Source organism: Dufourea novaeangliae, unplaced genomic scaffold (assembly GCF_001272555.1).
Source record: "Dufourea novaeangliae isolate 0120121106 unplaced genomic scaffold, ASM127255v1 scaffold81, whole genome shotgun sequence".
NCBI lineage: Eukaryota > Metazoa > Arthropoda > Insecta > Hymenoptera > Halictidae > Dufourea > Dufourea novaeangliae.
The window spans coordinates 1338553-1361969 of NW_015373973.1; the positions used below are offsets into that span (position 1 = coordinate 1338553).

General features: G+C 43.0%; 1 protein-coding gene across 1 annotated transcript; it reads left to right on the forward strand.

Annotated features, from left to right (window-relative positions):
* Positions 1-1198: 1198 nt before the first annotated feature.
* LOC107186870 lies at positions 1199-22922 on the forward strand. Its single transcript, XM_015574822.1, has 7 exons — positions 1199-1253; positions 17376-17622; positions 18061-18260; positions 18724-18927; positions 19997-20224; positions 20577-21037; positions 21153-22922. The coding sequence occupies exons 1-7, from the start codon at positions 1199-1201 to the stop codon at positions 22920-22922; spliced, it is 3165 nt and encodes a 1054-aa protein (XP_015430308.1).
* The last annotated feature ends 495 nt before the right edge of the window (positions 22923-23417 follow it).

The following is a 23417-nucleotide window of genomic DNA, read 5'->3' on the forward strand; positions in this document are numbered from 1 at the left end:
TGGCAGGTATGAGACGCGGCAGTACCAAGGTGGGAGTCAGTTCTGTTATAGTAGGCCACGAGGTAGCAGCTCTGGTGTTCCTGCAGGTGTAGCACGGCGGCTCGGTGCCTAACTCTCTCTTAGTTTCTGCTGGCGCACCAGGCCTCTCGTTTTGCCGGAGTGCGCGGCTCCGTGAAAACCAAGCCTCGAGATCGCCTCGAAAGCGATCCACCTGGACAATGAAAACACAAAATTCACGAAGAATCGCGTGAAACGATCGGTGGACCACTCGGAGGATCCTGTCTTCGATCGAAGAGAAACGTTTGGTCGCATTCTGCGTCAATCGATCGATCGACTCGTCGTTTCTCGTCGGATCGGTAGCGTCTTTGTGATCAGCAATTTAAACGCGTGATCGTCGAAATGGAACCACGTCGTTTTTGTAAAACAACGACGTCCGCTGAACAATGATGTGATCGTTTCGCGAAAGTGGCCGAATCACTGCGATCGATGAACCTCGCGACGAGTTTCGCAAATCGTGTGAACGATCCTTGGACGCATAGGCTCCTCTTTGCGCGATTTGCTCGATGATCCTCGATCGCCCGAGCGTTCTAACTGCCTCGAGCCTTTAGAAGGAGAAAGCAGAAGTTGAAGTGCCCAGCCAGCTGAAAAAACCGTCTGTTTGACAATCACGACTCCTTGAATTCGGCCTCATTTTCGATATTTGAATTAAACAGTCCTTTCTCTCTCTTTCGATGTCTCGATGACGACTGTTTAAACGGTGACAGTCGCGCTTCAAAAAAGGAAAATTCATCTAAAGTGAAATTTAATGTCACGACAATGGAGAATGACCGGTGACCCAAGGATTGAATTCTGAAAAACGGGAGAGAATCGCGTGCATTGAGAAGCGAGGAGAAATCGACAGACAAACGTCGAATTGGATTGCTTCGACCCAGCGTGTCACGGAAGCCCCGATCGACCGTCATTTTTAGTTTCGATCGATTTCGAGCCGTCTCCTTGGATACCCTGTTTTGTTTGATTTCGTTCATCGTTTATCAGCGAAGACGGGCGAAGAATGAAGGCACGCTGACTTCTGCGTGTTTCCGAGTTTCTAGACGCGATACTGGGCGAACACGTGCTCTTTGGATTTTCGAATTGGCGCGCGGACGATGGATGTTTGAAAAAAGAGATTCGTCTTGCCGGCTGATCCACGAACCGTGAAATGATTGGCAAACTTGTTTTGTGTTCTTGGATACTCGGATGGATCAGCCTCTACGGTACGTTGATTACATTATTTATTTACCTGGTTAAAAATTTGTTATCTGAGACAAAATAGGTCTACAGATTATAAGGGGCAAAAGCAAATTTCAATCCGAAACTTTGATCGGAAGAACGGCTCAAGTGTTTACCTGACTTACTTTCAAGATCCGCAACACGATTCTTGCCAATTCTCTCTGCGTACAGTACGCACACATTCCGTTGTATGAACCGTTAACGAATCGGGGACAATTATTTAATCATGTAATCGGACAGTGAGGTCACCGCCGGCGTCGTCTTAAATTTTAAACGTGTTTCTTAACCGGTGTCTGACCACTGAAGTCCGTTTTCACTTGATCTAGCCGGGTGTAGCCCAAGGAAATTTTCAGACGAAACGAGGCTCTGAACGATCTTGAATTAAACGCTAAAAACAGTAATAAGAGTAATTTATTCGGTAGAATACAAATTACGCGTTAATGCGTAATTGTAATTGTAACAGGTTTTGTTGACACGTTCACCCCGATAGACTGTCTACGTATTTTCGTGCATTCTGTTACATTAATCCAGAACAGGTTAACCAGCACCAACTTTGTTTAAAAAAAGGACAAAAGTATTCTCTTAATGCATAACGAAAAATCAAAGGAGTATATTTTTCACAAACGAGGGTACAACTTTGCAGATACATGTTCCTTATCAAATTAATTTTGTTACACTTATCGCAGTCTAATCTGAACAATTAACTTTCTAACGCATTTCAGTCTGTCTAAACTGTTATGTACGAACAAAGTTAAATTACATTATTTAATTATAGAAAGGTGTAACGATCACGATGAAGCCTTTGTTACTCCATTTCTCCGAGATTAACGCGAAACTCTGAATTCATAAATCTACGGTAAAAATAATGTATAAATCAAAATGAAAACTCAGTGCAGGTACGAATTTCACGGACAGTTAACGAACATGTCTCCAAGCGTGTGCAGCCGTTATTTTAGAGCCAGTGAAAGCGACTCCGTCGCGCCGCTAATATTATATGCACGCATCGCACGCGTTTCATGCAAATTCACCCGAAAAATTGCGGGACTGTACGTACGAATCTCGCAAATAAAGTTTCCCCGAGTTTTGGTCAGTCGAGCGTTCACCGCGTGACACATCGATAGAGACTTACAGTTCGCGAAAGCGGTCATCTTATTGGTCTCCGTCGACCACTATTAAAATGCCGAGTGACACAGGAATTTTTTATTTTCGCAATACTTTAAGATACTCGTTATTTTTTTTTCATGTCGTAATCGAAAAGCGGGTTTTTGTTCATTTATAACGTACAGGGTTGTCTAAAATTTTTATTTTATTCGGAATCTGATACAATCCTTAATAGAGTTAATAAATTCTTGTTTAATTTCGGTTTTTGCAAATTGCGCCAGTAAAATCTATGTTCACGTAAACATCCAACGTCTAGTGATGTTGTAAATTATACACATTATGCAATATAACATTGAAACGACCTTCCAGTAAATTGGAATAACGAATTAGTAGTTTGGATGTCATCTTTGGGTCCGAATATTCTGCCTAGTAACTAAAAGACACATAATGATGACCTTGAGCTCTCAACGAACTCACAAGAAAATTCCAATACTATAACCATATTGATTAACATTGATGAAATAATCGAAGTGGATTTACTTGCTCCACACTGTTCATGTAACGTACGAATACGCAAAGCGTGTATGTGCGTAAGGTTTTTGTTGTGCCCGTGACCGTGAAACTGTAACCAGTTACTTTCCTCATCCTTAAGAGAGAAATGTTAATAGTCCACGCCTCCATGCATTTATATGTGTACGAAAAACCGAGGAATGCAGTGTAAACAACTTCGATGCCATCCAGGAAAATCTTTTTACACGTTCCGACTATAAAACTCCGCCATTCTTCCATAGAGCACCAGCAACACTCACGCAGAAGGTTGTTAACAATATGGAAGAGATTCAAGAACACGTGGTACGCTTCAGATTTCCTCCGTTAATTACTTCCTCTGATAATTAATTCGTCGCGTTTTCACGTAGAATCTATTCTACATATCAAAACAATGAAAATGATGCGAGAAAAATATTCGCGAACGCTTTCTTTTTCAGTTGCAACCTACTTTCGAAACACTTCTGAAGATTTTTCACTTCACTCGCGACTTTGAAATGCAAGAAACTGTAACGATTCATTGTTGACCAATAATCCAGAACAGGTCCGTCCAAACCGTCTGCAAATTGACGCTGTTAACTGGCCGCTGATATTACGGTCTCGAAGGTCTATTTCATTGTATTCGCGTTGTCATTGGGGTACAACTGATTTGTTCCAGTCGAACAATAAAGGCCGCTCGAACGACTCTTGACACAGATCGGGTCCCGTCAACTGATTCACGACGGATCTGACCTTTTTTTCGAACAGAATTCCGCGATTCACTCGCCTTTCTCCGTGTGCGTAATTTCTCTCGACGACAGAGCAATCGGACGACCACGCGTCCCAAAATGGACGGCCGCTTTCAATCGGCCCGCATAGAAAACGCCCGTTCGGGTTTCGTGACCGAAACGTTCTATTGCGTTACCCTTCCAAACATGATTCACCGCTGGACAAACATCCTCGAGCCACTTGCCTAACGCCTACAACGTAGTGTACCGTGAAATACTTTCTTCGTAACGCTGTCAAAATTCTTGTCATCTGTGCCCTAGAAAAATATTGGAAGCCTTCGAAATTAAAGCTACCCCAATTGGTACTATTAATCTCGTTACTTTCAGCCACACACCTTCGTTATGAGAATAAAAGACGTTGTGTAGGGATCGAATGATAACCAAGGCTAGTCAAGTATCAAATCTGGACAGCGATATTGACCGAATAGAAAGCTGCGTACATATTTCGTTTCAAGTGGTCGCTAGATCCAGGATGACGATCGAGCTGCGTCCATCGAGATGCCAAGTAATTTCGAAATACCGTTCCACAACCGACCAGAGACAACGAAACTATTTACCTTTTCCGTCGTTTCACATCTCGAGCATAATTGCACGGTGTTGTCCGGTAGTTTCTTTCTGTCGGTGAATTCGGTGTCATCGTGGTCAGCCGGTCGGAAATAACACGAGTCGCGACCACAACAGAACAGAAGAAATAGAAAAGCATCGTGGAAAATACGTAATGGAAAGGCTCCAATTCTGATTAGTCCTGAAACGGGAACGGAACGTGCGAAGGCGACGATGAGTCTTCTCGGTCGCGATTGTATGCATCAAGGCTTCAACCTAGGCTTCTTTCGAGATCAATGACACTTCTTTTATTCCCCGCGCGCGACGAGATTGGAGTTACGTCAGTTGATCGTCGCGGTCGAAGCTAGATATAATGCTTCCAGTCGGGTCGAAACAAAGCACGAAGACTTCGTTACGCTCTTGACACCATCCAGGAAACGAGTATTTGTTTTTTCTTTTGTTACCGTGAAATATTTCTCTTGAATTTTGTTCGTTTGAATACCGTGAAATTGAAATGAGCCAACAGCTAAACTGATTGTCACATCCGGAAGTCCCTTGCTTTTTATGAATATTCTTCCTCTTTCAAAATCTACTTAATTCAATGCATCTGAATTTTCAAATTGTATTCTAAGTACGTGTCTGTTACGCTTTATTAAATTTTAGTTTAGTGAGGGTGTGTAAATCAAGCTCCACCTACATGTCGTTATAATTAACCCAATTGAATTTAATGATTTATTTGAAGTACTGATTTTCTACGGAGTTAATATACTTGAAATCTACTTCGTCTATTATGGTCGTTAAAGTTTGAAAGGTAATATCCTATGCAATTGAATTGATTATGGTGTTTATTCTTATCTAAATGCATCGAATGTAAAAGAGTCTGGATTCTTGAATATATCTGAAACTACACCCGCTTTGATTCTAAATTAGTGATTGTCACGTACACGTGTCTGGCATGAGCATCAGGCTGTGTCGAACATACAATGTCCACTAACGACGCAAATTCAATTGTATAATTGTATATTTCATTTGTATAATTTTACCCTAGTTTGTATGTGCCTTGAAGGAAATTTTCGTAGCGTGGTAACAGCTCGTAATTATCCTACCGATTGTTTCCTGATAGTTGCGTGACCGTAAACAGTTCTGCCTTGATTGGATCTTGACAGGAAAACGTTGGAAGTTAATCCCCGCGATCGATACCAATTGTGTAAGCTAATTCATTAATATTCTGTGTTGTCGAACTCTGGATAATATCTGCACTCCAGAGTTAAAGTGTATTAAGTGACAATTTCCAAATTTTAGAGGAGAGCAAATTAAAGGCGCAAAAACCTTGTAATTCTGGAACTATTATATTAAAAACTACACGATTTGGAAGGAAAGAATTTTTACCATCGGAAAGAGTGAAAAATTTGTTTAGAGTGAAGAAAGTGGACTTAATACATTCTTGCTTTGAGATCCAGGTATTCTTAACATCTACATATAGTGCATTAATGTCCTTCCACTTATTACAATTTCAGCCTAGTTACTCTGTTTATAGTAAACTCTACAAGTTTATCAGGCCAGGACAAATAAAATCAAAATCTCATTGAACTTTATTAAAGTTCTCGCTCTTATCGAATGTTACATAATCCTCTGTACAATAAACGCTTACAATCTGCAGCCGAGCGATGGACTGGGCACTGTATTACGAAAAGGAAATTGAATTGAAAGTGTACTCTGGCAATTATCACGATAGAACCATGAGTCAACGACAGCTGGCCGAACTCTATGGATCCTCTAAAAAGTGAAAGACTCTGGGAATCACCTGGTCGTACAGGGATCAGCGTTTGCTCATCGAGATGGAATTCAGGAACGTCTACGTCAGCCGGTTCTGACGCTCTCGATTTGTCCGTTTTACGTAAAGAAAGAGCAATAAGATCAACGATCGGGACGTTTCCTTGTCTTCAGGTCCTGGCGTGGTTTAACACACTTTCGCGCGATGAGCGAAAGCTTGCGGAGGAGAACAACACACAGAGACAGAGTGACAGATCGGTGGCTGTAGATATCTAAACGATATCTCAAGCAACAGATCGAATTGCGATCGATTCGTGTAACGCGTTCACGCGTGCTCAGATGCGTGTAGGTTGTGGCCGAGAATTTCTACAGCCGATGTTAGTAGATACATACATACTTTCTCCGGCGAACTGCGTTCGTTTCCTTTTTCCATTCTCGTCACGAATCCTCTCCGTATCGGAGAGCAATTCGAACCGGACGGCTCGCAAGCGTACATCTGGGCTAATAACGAATTGTTCATACAATTACGTGACACATAAACAATTCGTGGAAATATTTTTGGCACTTGGACAGACTTCAAGCTTCTGAATACCTCGTAAACATACAGCTACAATGCGACAAAAAGGGTGAAAAAAGTTTAACACGGTACCATGTATCGTACGTTTTTTCTCAATTTTCCAAAGGCTGTCATAGGAATTAATTGTTTAATTCTAAAGCTGACAGCATTAATCTTATCCAACTGACGTGACAGGTACAGTTAATGATACCTCTATATTGCCGCGAATACAGTGGCAATTGATATGCAAATAACAGAGGAAATAATTGTTGGGTTTCTTTTAATCGCCGTGCAATCGACGCTGCAAGCCTGATCTTGAGTTCGGAAATATTCCAGAGTGGCTAGAAAGTGGCGAGTCGGAAAGAAATAACGATGTAACGATACGTCTAGGTAACAAAGTGCTGAACATAAAGGTGTCACAATTAACCGGCGAAAATAAATAATACTTTCACTAAGTTGGACTTCGAGTGAATATTTCAAATGATTATCCGAGTGCATTTCGAATATTCTCTTCGATAGGATATTACCTCTATCGTCACTAATGAATCGAGAGTCGAATAAAGAGAGAAATCACTCTCGAAAGCGTAATACTTAAACCGCACCCTCTCCCAATTATCGCCTTTAATATATCTTGAAAATTTAATTTTCACATCTTTTATTGCCGTTCACCACCTCCGCCAACTTTCTCCATGTTTATCGTTGTTTCATTTTCCGTCGACGGATGTTGATCATAGGAAGGATGCTCTCTTCGTGCTTCAATTCGGTTAATCGTACTCCGAAATTTCTGTACCTTAACTTAGGCATCTGATAAAATTATCTCTTAAGAAACATTAATTTAAAATGTGTCCATAACTGTACGAATTTTCTATTCGAGTACCTATTATTTGAACGCCCGCGACAAACTAGAAGAATGGGAGGCGCAACGACTTCCGGAACGGGGCACAGAAACGCAAAAACACGAGTAACATTCGAGGCAAGCCGAACTAGGCGTCGTGTCACGTAAATTGCGAAAGAATGGTGGCGACTATTGTCCACTTCCCCGTTCTCTCGTCTTCCTCTTTAACCGGCGGCCTTCCGGTTAGAAATCCATCGGTCTCGGCCAGTGAGAGCCGTCCACCATCTTTCCACTTCGGCTGACCGTGGCCGTTCCGGCTCACAGGCGTCATCGTCTACAAATATTTCCGGCTTTCCTCCGTTTAGTCGTATAATTCACTTCTAACGTTGGCAATGAACAGCCCCGAGAGTTTAATAGGAATTGTAACTTTCGTTCCACGGCGAACGATTACATAGACATTCCGTGCTCGAAGGACATAAATTATTCGGAACTAAATTTATCTTGTCACTTGTTCAGGGTGAAACGATTCAAGAAACTTACCTGTTTATCCGTATAGTTTTATCAGTTAGGTTATCACAGAAGGAACCGTAATAACATTTACGTTTATTTTTCTGTACTAAGAAATGATAGAGACCTTGAACCGACTCGCGTTGGATCTCAGATTCGAGAAAGGGAATCCAATTTCAGGAACAACGGTCACGGCTCGAGAAACCACGTTAGAATCTCGTCCGAAAAAAAAAAAAAATGGGCCAGCGCAAGAGGGCGTCTCGCGTTAACGAATCCACCGATCTGATTACGCTCGTGAGCCAATAGCGGCGACGAGCGGAGACCTTGAAAAGAGATTTATTATATCCTCGTCAACGGTGAAACGAGAAAGGCGTAGCCGTAAGGATCGGTAACTTTCATCTGCCGCTATCGTCACGTGCTGCGTCTACTTTCCGCGTGAATCCTTTCAGATGCAAAGCTACTACTTCGCCTGTGGGAGGCGTGGATCTGGAAACACTGGACTGTGAAACATTCCTTCCTCTCCCTGTCTTCCAATACGACTAACTAAAGCCAACTCTAACTACGGCTATTCACCGTTTCCCTGTTCAGACCTACCCGTTGCGATTCCGAGCACCATCCACTTCGATCACTTTCTTTTCGCTTTCAAGCTCCTCCGCGTTTCCGCGGACTGTGGGTTTTCCGTTCCGGGAGTTATAGACCAGACGCCTTTCTTGAAGTCTTCTTGACGAGAAATTTCCACTGGTTCTGCTTTCTATTCGAAGCATAGATCGTGTTTCGATGCTTCTCCTAGATGGCAGGATCTTTGCAAAGTTTATTTTCATAGTTTACCGGAGAAGATGATGTGGTATTTTGGTAATTATTAGATTGAAAACAATTTATAAGATAGCCGAAGCTTTACGACGTTGTTGTTGTCGGTATCACTAGTTATCACTAGTTAGTAGTAGATGTTAATCACTACTAGTGATAACTAGTGATGGCAACAACAACAACTAGGGATACCTAGTGATATCAAAGTAATAACTAGTATAATTAGAAGTATTACTTTCCACAATCTTACTACTCATTTTCATAAACGATACATACGATGGTAATTTAACCCGGATAATTTTCGTCTGTCCAAATATATCACGGGTACCCCGGGATATTCGTGTATCTAAAACCTCAATATTTCTAATACGTATACATCCTCTACTCTATAAGTCTGGTCATGCCGTGTCCGTTCTACCTCCTCATTTTTATATTATCATCACGACAGGCCCCTGAGACCTCTAACCTCTCCATCCTCTTTGACGTTGCGATTTGTCACGTTGATCCGTATACAAAATACGCTCTCTCCGAGCAAAAGGCAAGATTTCATAACGGGCATCCGTGTCGGCAGCTAGCCGCCAAGCCAAGAATTCTCTTTTAAGGTCAGAAGCATAGGGACAGGCGCACGACAGGCTATCGGTACCGGACTGGAATAACAGTATAACGGTTCCACATTCGACATTTTCCACCGAAGCGCAGTTCAAGAGTCCCATAGTGCCTCGGGGAACAGGCGGGCCTGGCTGGTCTTGGTCTCGCCGCGAGAACGTAATTGAGGTCACGAAAAGTGAATCGAAGAGACGGAGAGAGGAGGAGAGACGCTTTGGCTGACCGATCGGTGGGATAAAACACCACCCGGTTTGCTGGCCAGGGTTCACTCACCTCGGCTCACTGGAAACTGTGCCACTATCCGATTTTAAGATCGACCCTTCTCCGACCTGTTCTACCTCGTATCTGGCCCGTGTCGAATTGCGTCCTTTGCCGTCAGGATTCGTGACAGAAAGTAGAATTAACGAATTGATATAATATCTATTTTCTCGAATCTCCTATACAGTTTATCGTTCAACAGAAAGACTTCTAATTACAAGACACGACGAATTTGCGATTCCAAAGATTTTCTACGTTTGGAAAAATATCGTGTACTTACGTTCGATGTTTGCATAATCTGGCGTCAAAACATCGCCGGTAATTAAACACCTCCTGGGAATCAGTTCACGCGGGATCGCAGGCTCCGTGACCCACATTCGACTTCTCCGTATTTCTTCGCGCGGGAACGATGGTTTTTGTTGCATTGTTGTCTACGATGCACCGCGAGACGCACAGGATACTCGTGATACAGAAGCACAATGAAGGACTCGACGACCTGGCGCAATCGTGTTCCGTTTGTTGTGTTTGTTGGTCGTTTTCTTCGCTTTTGTCCGTACGTAATAAATTACGTAAAACTGCGTGTAACGCGCACGTGAATGGAGATGGGGTACAAGTGAACACGACGATGTTGAATAGAGCTGGTCATTATTCGAATGGAACTGAAAAGAACTGTCGGTGCAGATAGTTATCCGAGTGTGATGTTTTAATTGGATAAACGCGAACGATTATTCGTGGACGCAGTTTCAACGAATTCTTTGGCTTTACGTTCAAGTCCTCGTTCGGATACTTGAATAATTTATGATACAAATACATTTTAATTTATTGTTGCAACAGCCACGTTAAGTACCATGCGCGTATGTATGTACTTTCGATTTCCTTAACACATCAAGAACCGGACCGTGTCGCCATTCCCACGCGTTAAAATCACCGGAACGCTGTATTAATAAGTACCTACTGCGTTTTGGATTATCTTTGTCGACGAGTCGAGCAAATATCACTCGATGTTATTACATTTATCTCGATGAATGGACTTTTATACCATCGCATCACAAAGTTAGAAATATTTTTAACAATTCATTTACACATAACAATTCTTATGTACTCTTTCACTAGCATCATTAGTAAACAAATTTTATAATGAAATAATAATTCTCCTTGAATTAGACACTTGGTAAACCATTATTTAATCTCAGTAATTGTTTAAAAACCAGAACGACGATCTTATATACTGTTCCGTTTCACTATGTATTATTCAAATATAAAACTGTGCCCAACTCTGAGGCTCAGACAGGAAGTTGTCGTTGTCGCGACAGTGAACGTCGCCGGAGGAATTGCATTGAAAGGAGCGTTCAAAGCGTCTTGTACCGTTAAACCTCGAGAAGAATGCGCTTCTGGTCATTTGTATGTCCTCGGTGAGCAACGCATCCTCTTGTCTGTTTGAACATGCGTTCCAAATCTCAGTTTTTTTCTCGCAAATGTAAAGGGGCACAACCGTTATGCGTAATTAACGTCGTTGGAACGCGAAACGACAATCGGATGCAATCGAGTAACCGCGAATCAGGCTGTACCATGGTTGTTCGGTGGAAAAAAATATTCTACCGTTCCTGTTTGTAAGAAGTTGCTCTGACAACGAAACTAATTATGGTTCTATTCTTTCTTTTTTGGATCGGTTTCTTTGCGAACGTCTTTCTCGCAACCGTCTTCGGTCGACGAAGGTTCGCAGAATTATTAAACAAGATCGAAGACTTATTAGTTGGCCGTGATTGCGACATTATTGGCGTACATGCGATACCACCGTAAATGCGCGTACGGACGATCGATTATGGTTAATGAAGGTGAAGCAATGTTCTAAAGTGATTTCGAAAGCTTCGACCGAGGCACTCGGGAATTATCCGCGTAGAATTTATTACGTATCGGATCGAAGTCGATCTTAAACGCCTCTCTCCGGTTAAACTCACAGATGAGAAACAAATTCTTCGATTTAACAAATGCATATTGCGCGGTTGATTCGTACCTGTCCGAACCTAACTTTAACCGTACATCCTTCGATCGTGAAAAACAAGTGAATGAATCAATGAGTCAAAGAAACAATAAATTTCATTAATAAACAAATGTTTTCGTTCGTAATAAGAAACTAGTCATCCTTTTTCGTCTTTAAACTGAGTAGATCAGCATTCATTTTTAACACGTTGAATATACAAATATTTACTGCTGGGACTTCACAATTAAATACATCTGTCCATGTTTTTGCTTCTAAGAAGTGCTTGTGATTGTTGTTAAGTACGACGTAGCTTGTTCCAATTTAGATCTGTTCTTACTTCATCGCAAACTTCTCTAAATTTCTAAAAAGTATAAAAAAAGTAGTTACACACAATACGCGTGTTTCCTGTTTCTCGACATTATGTAAAATCTATAGCTGAACCGAGGTCCGCGGCAGAATTAATTGTAAGTTAAAAGACTTTGAACAGCAACCGAATTTCTAAATGTCAGTCTGGTATTCGTCAATTTTACCTTTGTCGAGAAACTAATACTTATAGTATTCAACTACAAGTACCGAGGTAATTTAGTGGTTCAATCATTTCCAATTACATCATTCAGTGTTATCCTAATTGAGGTCTGCGGGCTCGGTAAAAGGTGGATGTTGGACTGAAAAAAAGACGTTAACAGTTTTACCATTCTCGAGGCACTATTTCTTGTATTTCGTAATCTTGGCAGACTTTTCCCGCGAATTATGTAAACCAATCGATCCAAAAGCGATAGTTCCAACAGCTATTCACGAAGGAAGCACAGGAAAGGATCTACGGTGGTTGCCGTCGCGCCACATTGTCGACCATTATTCCACAATTTCTATATAATTTGACTGTCGCGCCCAGGATATATGGACCGCAAGTGAGAACACGACTCTCCTGACTAATTAATGGATTTCGCAAACTCTGTCAAGGCGGTCCGTTATTTTTCAATTTTAAATGTCGGCTAACGTCTGGCCAGTTACTTCACGCGTCTCTATCCGAGTACGTACATATATTCGTATCGGTCGATCGCATAATGCAAATTTACGTTGTGAGATGAGGTTCCTTCCCTCTTCCATGCACTTTCTAACGGTAACTGTAACGGGCTAATATGCAAATTATGATGCGGTCACCGAAAAGAAATATACATAACGTTTTGAAACTGCTATCAACGTTATTAGAGAAGTTCGGGTAATCGTCTGTAAAATTAGAAGCGCGTTTGGGTCTGTGGTTTGCGGATTTGAAAGCGAAAGACATAATACTGGGAGTTACACAGTGATAAAAGGATAGACGTTTGAAAGCTTGGAATAAACATTCGATGGGTAAACCACATCATTTTCCTTAAATTATGTCATACAAAATTCCATTACCTTATCTTCGAATTTAGGATAAGTTGAGTTCTGGTTTTCTACGTCAACGGTAAATCTGTTTTATGTTTCGCGTAATAAAGTCACATCAATAATGATTATTATTACAGATTTCGTTTCGTTAAACCTGTTTCCAATAAAAGACCTGTGTGTACACTATTTTCGTCTACTTGCATCGATGTTTGACCAAGGCATCGAGAGTAATATGTCCATTAGTTATTCACGTGGTGTTTGATCGAAAGGAACGAACGCACACGTTAATACGAAGCATTTCATCGAGGAAGCAAAAGCAACAATTAACGGAAAGTCACGTACCATCATTCATTCCGAGGGAGCAGTTTCGCTCGAGGTCCTCCGGTGTCACAACCAGCACAGGTGTGATTGCTAGGTTTCGCCGCGTTTGCCCAAGAACCGTCGTCGAAATCATCGAAGAATCGAGAAATCATCGGGCACGGGTTTCCGTTCGATGTCGCTAACGTACACATCGATCCGCCTGCTCGGCTGTGCACGTATTAATTATCATTGACGGTGCGTAAAACGGTCAGGCTCGCACGTCGTCGCTAGGGGAACCTTGACACAGAGCGGACCGAGCCCTGCGGGACTTGGATCTCTGGTTTCTTCGTTGACGTTTCGTTCCTGGAAACTCTTGGACTACCTTAACACGTTCATCCTTATATTTTAGAGCATTTAAGGTCTGTGAATGTTCTTCAACCGTGCCTGAAATCCCATTTCTAACGTCTTATACTATAGTTTATAAGTAGACTGCGGGTTTTATGCGTTTATAGCTTATAGGGCTCTGTGAAATACAATAAAAAACAAAACATTCATCAGATCCAACGAGTTCTCTATTTTATGCAATAAGATACTTAAGAGAAAAAATAAATTTCTATGATTGCTCCTGTCTTTATAAATTACTTTAAAAACTTTAATTTTGCATAAAAATCCGCAGTCTACTTATAAGGAATGTTTCAAGTGTTAATAATATAGCATTCGCTATCTTGACGTATGCACTGACGTGTTAACACTTCGAGTGTCACGACACCTAAATATAGGTAACACGTACATTGCAAAGAGACTGGATTATTTAAATACCGTTACAAAATTTGTTCGTAAAATTAATATCGCAGTATAATTTAAAACAAAACCCACCAGTCTCTATTAACAGAACGCATATACTTTCGACGATTTATGACATGAAAAACGAAGCAAACCGTGTCTGGGTACGTACGGCCTTTTTCACTGTGGCAGTCCCAACGTGTTAAAGGATGCTATACGAGTCGCGAAAAGAGCAAAACAGGTGTCTGGCCAACAGTCCTGATTTCAACTCTTCTGATTTCCCTTTTCCACTCCTCTCCCTGTTTCGAGACCACGCTCTTTTTGCCAGTCGGCCATCGGACGAACAAAAACTCGAGGAACTCGAACCGCTCGCATCAGCTTGCGCTGACCATTAACGGACGATCCTCCGGCAGTTTCTGGCTTTCTTTTTCCGAATTTCACTCTAGACAGACTGGTCTAGTCGGTTCATCCGCGAAACTGCCAATCCGCAGCCTGTCGCCGCCGATTATGCCGCCTCCGCTCGTTCTCCGCTTCGTACCGATCTCTAACGAGTTAATTGACTGCCGCGCGTGGCCAACAAAAAGAGTTTCTCTTTCTTATCTCGGTTGGCCCGCAACCCGATATCGAGACTTTCCTCGACCGATTCTCTTTGCTGTTTTACATCTATCGATACTTTAGACAATACATCGACTTCTTGGAGCTTCTGAACAGGTATTGCCATTTTTGGAAAAAATATGACCAATGTTCACAAGGGTCATATCTCTGATTAGACTAATAGCAGATCATTTCGACAGATGTTGAAGAAGTAATAGCATTTCTTCTTCGTGTGCCATCCTGGCGAAAATTTAACGTTGTCGTAGTACACGGTAATTTTCAGTTTTCAAACGAGAATAGAGAAATGGGAACTGAAACGAAGTACTGTACGATCATTTCGGAGTTTCTCGATCGGTTCCCATCAACTGGTCTCAATACGGGGCAGCGTTTGTTTATTCAACCGCTGTGTTACAACTCCAGTTTCCCTTCGTTCTTGCGGAACAGCCGCGAGAACCCGTTCCGTAGACACGCACTCTTCCAGATAACGCGATTCTTTTACCTTTCGAGTTTTCTTTCCGGCGACGGATCTAGGTCGTAAGTTCAGGAGATGGTCGCGGTCTCGATCCGTGACTCCTCGACCCGCAATCTCGCGGCGACAGGTACCAAGGATTTTCCACGTACACCTGCCACCTTGATCTGGAAAGGAAACGGAACGTCTCCGATTGATCGAACGATATTGCGGATCGATAATCGCTACTGGTCGCTCCTGTTCACCGATTACGTTCCTCTTGTTGTGGTTTCTTGCTCGAGTAAAGACGGATCGAACTGGAGAAGACTTTAGACGCGTTAACACCTGATAAAGACACCGGTGTTATTTGATATCAGTAACGATTACACGTACTTTCTTAACTTCTTGTTGATTTGGTGTTAATGGAAATGATCGATCACCTACGATGAAATGAAGGATGGTGATTGATTCGATTAAAGTGAAATACTTTTTTTGTACTCTTCACTCGTTTCTCCTGTACATGAGGGGATGACGTTGTTTTTTACTGTTCTTAGTAAATGAAATGTTCTGCTTTACTTATACCTGAAGCAGGTCTGGCCTTCTTGGGTTATTGGATGTGTACAATGAGTGTCGACATTAAAACGACAGGATCCAGTATGTACATTATAACAATTAATTGTTACCACAGCCGCCATTGTGCAATTACAAAGAGTACCATTGGTAATTTCACAAATGAAACCACGAACGTGACGGTGGATCATTTGCATTTAAAAGGGTTAAAGGTCCCCAGGAAACTCGATTAGCGATTTGATTAAGGCTAATTACAGGTTGCACGGCTCGCGAGACGCGTGTTCCAAGCAGCTGTTCGTCGCACGAACGATCGCGCGACGTTTCCCCGTGATTTTCTAGCGGCAGGCGGACAAGATCTACGTATCGATAATCTTAACTTTCCCTTCTCACGACTATCGTCTCCTGGCAGACGCGTCTGTGGGTGCTGCGTGCACCAGTGGACAGGTTTCAATCGATGTATCCGATACTCGCATAAAACTTGGCGAACGTTTCGAACGTTGAGTTTCTGGTCCACGAGACCCCGCCTCCTCCCGTATTTCGTTACAAAGTCGTGAGAACGGAAGAATCAGACTTGGTTTACCGTCGAGAGTTCTATTGTTGGTCGAAGACGTGGCCTGGTCGTAAATTCCACAGCTGTAGTCCTTATACTTTAAAATTGATAGAAACATGAAGTGAAAAGCGTCTTGGACCTAAACATTAAATTAGTTCAGCACTTCCTGTGTTTCCCTCCAACGCCCAAGACATTATAGATTCATATTACAAACTGTGACTTTCCTATTACCAATGAATCTGCCATTAGGCACCAATAATACTTTCTTGAAGCACCAACGTGGAGTTTCTATACATCCGAAACATGAGAATTACAGGTTTGAAAATATCACGTTTCCGTTCGATTGACTGGACTCGTCTCCAAACAACTGTTCAGTCAGGTTAATTGTCTTCTTTGAATAGAATTGCATCCAACTCTTATACATTATCCCCTGTGTCCTACTGTATCGATAGGACTTGCTTGCCAATGGTTCCCAGAAAGAACAGGGAAGTGGGAAATAAAGGATGGTCTTCGCGTTCCAGAAGATTGTTATTCAGGCGTTATGGTAATAACAGTGCAACGAGCCGAGGAAACCGTTACAAAAAGATTCGCACGAATCTATCAATCTGGTCCGCGATGCGTGCAGCCACTGCCGGGATTCTGAACTTCGACTGGCTCTGTACGGTGTTCCGAACAATTAGAGGATCAATTGGTCGAACGACGCTTTATCGCTCGACGGGACACGATCCTCGAGAGCTGCGCTCAGCGATGCACGAATGGCTGTTCCAGCAGGTGAACTGGTCCGGGTAAATTCACCTGGACGTTCTAATGAACGGAAGCTGGCTTATTGGCTCTTCGAATTGTGCGATGCTCGAAAACGAGGTCGCTCGACGCCTTACGGTGCACCGTGCATGTAGAAGTTCTTGGAAAAAAACTTACAAACTTCTAGCAGTCTAGTTATTATATATATATCATCGGTTAAAGATAAGTCTTTTATTATATCTGAGTTTCTTACGTACCATGGTGCGTTGACTATCATCCGTGGGGTTATGGATTTAAATGTTTCCAGTGTAGTTACATATGTGGCTCACGTCTGTAAATCCCATATGTCCAAATTTGCTTCGATATGATTTTATAAATTAGTGGCTCATTTTCAAGATGGAGATTCAACTTCCTTTCGAGTAATCAAAATATTCTAAAAATTCGAAGTTAGCATAAATTTATCATTTTTCAGGAGATCCCGCGGTGGCGCAGGGGTGGCCGACGCCCCTCGACGAATCCGCGGACGAGAAGAACGATGCAGAAATTTTTCGGGCGGTCGTCGAATCGATGAAAGAGTGGACGTTGCACAAGAAACTGAATCACAGGGCGAAGAGGGATGTCTCGAAGGTCTGCTACGAGGATGTCGGCTGCTTCGAGGACACAGGACCGTTCAGCTACTTGGAGATGTTACCGTCGCCGCCCAAAGACGTCGGCACTAGGTACCTAGACAATAATCTTTATTGACTAAAATTAACGTTGTTACTTTTCATGATGATGCGCGTGCAACACGCGAATGCAATCTTTTTTAACTCACAGCGAAGTATATGCTTCTTCTTAGCATCCGATCAATTCTTCCCGTTACTTTGCGTGCGATTATACTGAAAACCATATTGAAAGAATACGACGGATTATTGCATTTTTTTTTATTAAGAGACAGATTTTTATCGGTAGATTAATTGTTACAAGATTACCGTCAAGGTACCTCGTAATTTGCAGCTGGAAACACTATTGCAGTGTAACCGTAGTTTGATCAGTTTTCAAGTAGTTCCTTAATGAACATGTTTAGCCTGACACGCTATAATTTCTGTTTTTCACACTTTAGTCGTCGAAGCGTACAAAGCGTAATTAAAGTTGTAAATTGTTCAATCGGATATCAGGTTTTTAGTATACGGAAGCAGGAAGGCGAGATCGATCCCAATGGAAGTTCCTGCCGACGACATAAACGATAACGCGCACCGTGCCATAGATCCGGAACTACCCACCAAGGTGATCGTCCATGGATTCGGGTCCAGTTGCGATCACGTCTGGGTTTACGAGATGAGATCCGCGCTAATGACCGTACACGAATGCAATATAGGTTCGTATCTACTCAAAATGACATCACCAATTACGAAGCTATTGTAATGAAAACTTAATGGCATCTTACGCTCTAATAAGCGTGGAATCAAATTGTTAAAATTGGATTATTCATGTACTTTAAAAACAAATTTTTAATAATTTCATTACACACTTTTATAGACCATAAGAAGCAATTAAATTTTCATTCTATGAGTTTTCTTACATCTGCTATAGTTTTCAAGACCTAATGTCAGCAAAAACAATAATGAGGTTTCCCACAAATATGCCGAGTTTAAAAAAGATCGGCATCTTCAGTGTACCGAAGCTCAACTTGTTAGTAGTGAAAGCAATCGCCTGTCTAGCGAAAGATCCTAGGTTCGATTCCTGATCCGCTATACGATCGGCCGAATCCTTTTCTCTTACGTTACGTTAAAGAACCATCCTTGCTCTTCAGCAGTCCCTCTCATTATGTTCGTTTGCAGTGTGCGTCGACTGGGGTCCCGGAAGCGCAGTTCCTAACTACGTAAGAGCAGCTGCCAACACACGTCTTGTCGGGCGACAGCTAGCGAAACTAATTAGAAGCTTGAACGTACCCCTGGAGAAGGTACATCTGATCGGTTTCAGTCTGGGTGCCCACGTGGCCGGGTTCGCCGGTGCCGAATTGGGCAACGTTTCCAGGATTACAGGTACCATGACGCTTCCTTAACAAACCCTTACACTTCTCCCTTTTATTTCCAATTTCCACACGACGCAGTCATTGCACCCGAGTTGCGAAATGTGCTGGAGATACCATTAAAAACGTAGTTGTCCTTCGAAACCCGCACGTGGCCAGGTAAAAGGGAACTCGTTTCGTCTGCGTTCGCATCTCCAATTAGGCATGAACAACATTTCTAATTGTGTATTAATACTGGGAGCGATTAACTTTTTTCTAAGCGTTCCGATACTGTCGGTCGCCTGCAGTAAACATTACAATTTACGAAATCGTTAAGCAATCCTCGCTGTACCGTAGATAGAGAATTGGGTTAAGTACCGGGGCAAAAAGACGTGTTTACAGACGTCTGTCGAGTTTCTCGATTTTAATTATTCAACAGAGTTGCAGCGAAGGCGCGAGCATTAAACGGAGAAGTGGTCGGTGACTGCACCAATGATCGCGTTACCATCTGATCCTGTGATTGGTCTCTCGTTCGATCGACCATTCACCAGAAATTGTAACGAGGACTTCTGCTGAAGCCTAGTCACTTTCTTACATTTTCCTCGCTAGTCACGCGCGAACGACTTTTCGTACCTTTCGAAAAAATAAATTCTCCTTTTCGTTACGGCGATCAAACAGGAGAACGTCGTTTACTTGTATTCGTCTTTTGATAATCCCAGTCAGGGGGATCTATTTCCTTAGGATTCCTCTTGCATCGCGGATTAATGAACATCTCTTCTCGTTAATTAGTCGTATTCAGAGTTCTCTTGATTTAATATCGGAACTGCACAACTGACTGGCAGTATGGAAACTTCCACTTTTTACGTCGATACGCTTCAGCGATCTTCGAGCGCATGTTTACGAGTTCGGCGACGAGGCATTTCCACAGACGAAGATATGCGAAGGCCGATGTACGCGCGGTCATTTAATCGAACATCGAATAGAAAATCGGCGTTCGATTCAGTAAACCTCTTCCCATCGTATTTTTCTTTTCAAGCTGATCCCTTTTTTTGTTTTTCACTTATATATTAGTCAAACTGATTGAAAACCGATAAATTTAACAGGACTGGACCCAGCGGGACCTCTATTCGAGTCACAAGATCCGAGGGTCCGTCTCGACGAAACGGACGCGAATTTCGTCGACGTGATTCACAGCAACGGCGAACAATTGCTGCTGGGTGGTCTCGGTTCCTGGCAGCCAATGGGCGACGTGGACTTTTATCCAAACGGTGGCAGAATGCAAACCGGCTGCTCTAATCTGTTTCTAGGCGCTGTGTCCGACATCATCTGGTGTAAGTATACAGGGTATCTTGTTTCCATTCGGGAAAATGTTCATTGAAAATTCTCGACCGAACAACAAAAGACTTGCATCTCCCTCGATTCATCCCATCGCCATTGTTCATTTACGAAGCCCGATCTGGAGATATCTACAGAGCAAGGATTAGAAAGCTTGCCGCAAGATTTTCACGCGTATTATAATGTTACCGTATCCGCTATATGGATCGAATTCTTTTTCCGAAAGAAAGCGGGTCACCAGTGTCCTGTGAAATATCATCCGTAGATTGTTGCGATATATTTCCATCCGAGCCCTCGACAAAGTCTCGTTTTCATTCGAAACACACCTGAACACGTTTCCCGTTGCAGCGAGCGCAGTGGAAGGCAGATCCCTCTGCAACCATCGAAGAGCTTACAAATTGTTCACGGATTCGGTCAGCCCGAAGTGTCGATTCCCGGCGTTTTCCTGCGAACGAGGCTACGACGGTCTGCTCAAAGGCGACTGTTTCCCCTGCGGAATGAACGGAATCGGCAGACCATGCGGTGACATGGGCTACTACAGCGACGAGTCGCCGGCAAGAGGGCAGCTCTACTTGGTTACCAGGGACGAGGAACCATTTTGTGCTCATCAGTTCCAGGTGAAAGTCTACAATAGTCACAGCGAAAGGCCAACCAGAAGTTACGGGAAGCTGCAAGTGACTCTGGTCGGAGATGGCGCATTCAACGACACCTTTGCGATGACACGCAAGGACGAAGAACTTCTGGTGGGCGCGGTTCTTCAGAAGATTATTGTACCGCATCCTGCGATTTCGAGTTTGGAGGCCATCGAGGTGAGTATCTGTACACGTACACGATGAAATAGAAATTTCAATAAGGTGAAATTTCTAGTTTGTCTTCGACTGTTGAAAGCATGTTTTATTATAGTTCATGTCGTTTATTTTGCAGGTCAAGTACACCGCGTACAGCGGCTGGATCTCCTCTGGCTTAGTGTCATGGAGCATCGACAAAGTTGTCATCATCGACAGCTTCGGCAAGTCTCTTTCTGTCTGCAGAAAAAGCTTGAGCCTAGAATCCGGGAAATCTGTGTACCTTCCTCTTTTCCCTGGCGAGTGTAACGTGCCCACGGAATCGGACAATTCGACGTCTCCGGTCTTGGAACGTCTTGTTCAAGAGAAACAAGGTGGCATCGGTCCGTTCACCAAAGAGCAAAATTATGAGACCCAAGACTCTACGTCCCCGGTGGAAACGTTCTCGAATGAAAGAACATCATCCTCGTCCTCGTCGAGGGGCCTGGGACCGTTTACCAAGGAGCAGAATCTGCGAATAATCGAGAGGACAGAAAGCTTCAAGCCAAATAGCTTCGAGGATCCTGGAAATCGTCGTAGTACGTCGAATCCTTGGAACATCTTGGACATATCCGGTGACGGGGACTCGAATTCGTTAGAGAATTCGGATTCTGAACAGGGCAGAGGATTTTCTGGTAGGAATTTCATCGTGAAATCTCCGTCCCCGGAGTCCTCGGTGGAGGCGACGACGGATATTTTGCCAGAGATCAGAGAACCTGTCCTCCAGGCGAACAAGAAAGAAACCGGAAGATCTCTGAAACTTCCAGAGATAATGGAGCCTATTCTCAGACCCCGTTCCGCGAGACAGAACAGCAGAAACGAGGTCCACCCTCGTGAAAAGCAAAAGGACGAGATACAGGAGACGTCATCGACTACAAGGTCCTTTACCGTACAGTTTCTACCGGAAAGATTGGCGGGAATCCTGGCGCAGGCTGAAAGATACGCGAGGCAGACCCTTCTCCCTCTGATTTCTCAGTACAGTCCGAGCTTCGTGGCTGGATCCCGATACGAGGAACCCAAGTACTTCCCACCACTGGGAGACATTGCCTCGGAGGAGATCAGAGAAACCGAAGGATCGGAATCGAACGCTAGCTACGATCAAGATAATGAAAGTAGTATGGTTGAGCCTGTCTCCGAAGTAGCGAACGAAGACCTTTCTGATAGCACATCGGTTGAAGTACCTGCGATCGTTGGTTCGAACACGACAGACGCGCAGACTCGTAGATCGAATAGCGGGCTGGGAGGCGACAAGTGGGTACTCATAAATCCCTCTTCGACCCTGAACACCGTTTCCCGGAACGAATTCAACGTGTCCAGGTCTTTGAACTGGGAGAATGCTAATTACAGTTGGTCCATAGAGACAGACGATAACGTAGAGAACAGTAGCGTGAAACCAGACAACGATTGGGTGCCTATCACATCGAAGAACGAGGTTCAACTGACCGAAGGTGCGAGCAACGTCTCCAGCGAAATATCTTCGATCTCCACTGTGTCTGATAAGATTCAACTGGTCCACGATCGAATGGAGTCTGAAACAGTAAGAAATTCCGAAGGTAATTCGAACGATGCTGTTACGTCAGCGAATGAAGAAAGGAAGTACATACCTCTGGTTAAGCCAGAAACGAAGGAACAGCCATCGACGAATTCCAACGACGTGACGGAATCTCGTTCGACCGCACCGACGGACTCGAATATTCAGAGGATTCCTACAACGAAAGAAGGTAAAGGTGAGGTGAGAAGCTCCACGAGGAGAAGCATGATCTTTCCTTACGCTTATGAGAGGAAGAAAGATCCCAGGACTAGATACATACCTCTGATACCGGAAGAGGACTTTGGGAGGCCTCACGTCCCCATCGAGAGAGAACGATGAGGAACTGGACTTTAACATGTATTTGAAGACTTATTTATCGAATGACTTTTGTTGTGCATTGAAGCATCGTTGGTCATAGAATAATTGCTGGATCTAACCTTAATTGACCCGAGTTCACTCGGACTTTTCGTTAATGTTAGTGGTAACATCTATTTTGTTGCCGTTTGTGGTTATTTAGTTGATTTACAAGCATGACAAACTTTTTTACTTTATCCTTGTCATTTCTGCCGAACAATTGAATACTGATATTATTGTCGTTTGTATTGTTCTGGTCAATTAAAGTTGCCCTCGGCAAGTATCGAACTTCCTCAAAGTTTATCCATTTATTATAAATGTTGATTTATTGTTGGATTTGCACGAAATCCGTGTTATAATTTATCGAATACCGTCCAATGTTGTCCGATTACGTAGTATCGGTCGCCGGAGACGTTAAATGGCTTTACTGAAGAAGGCTGTAAAGATATTTGGTAAAAATTGGAGCCTTAACTTTATTTT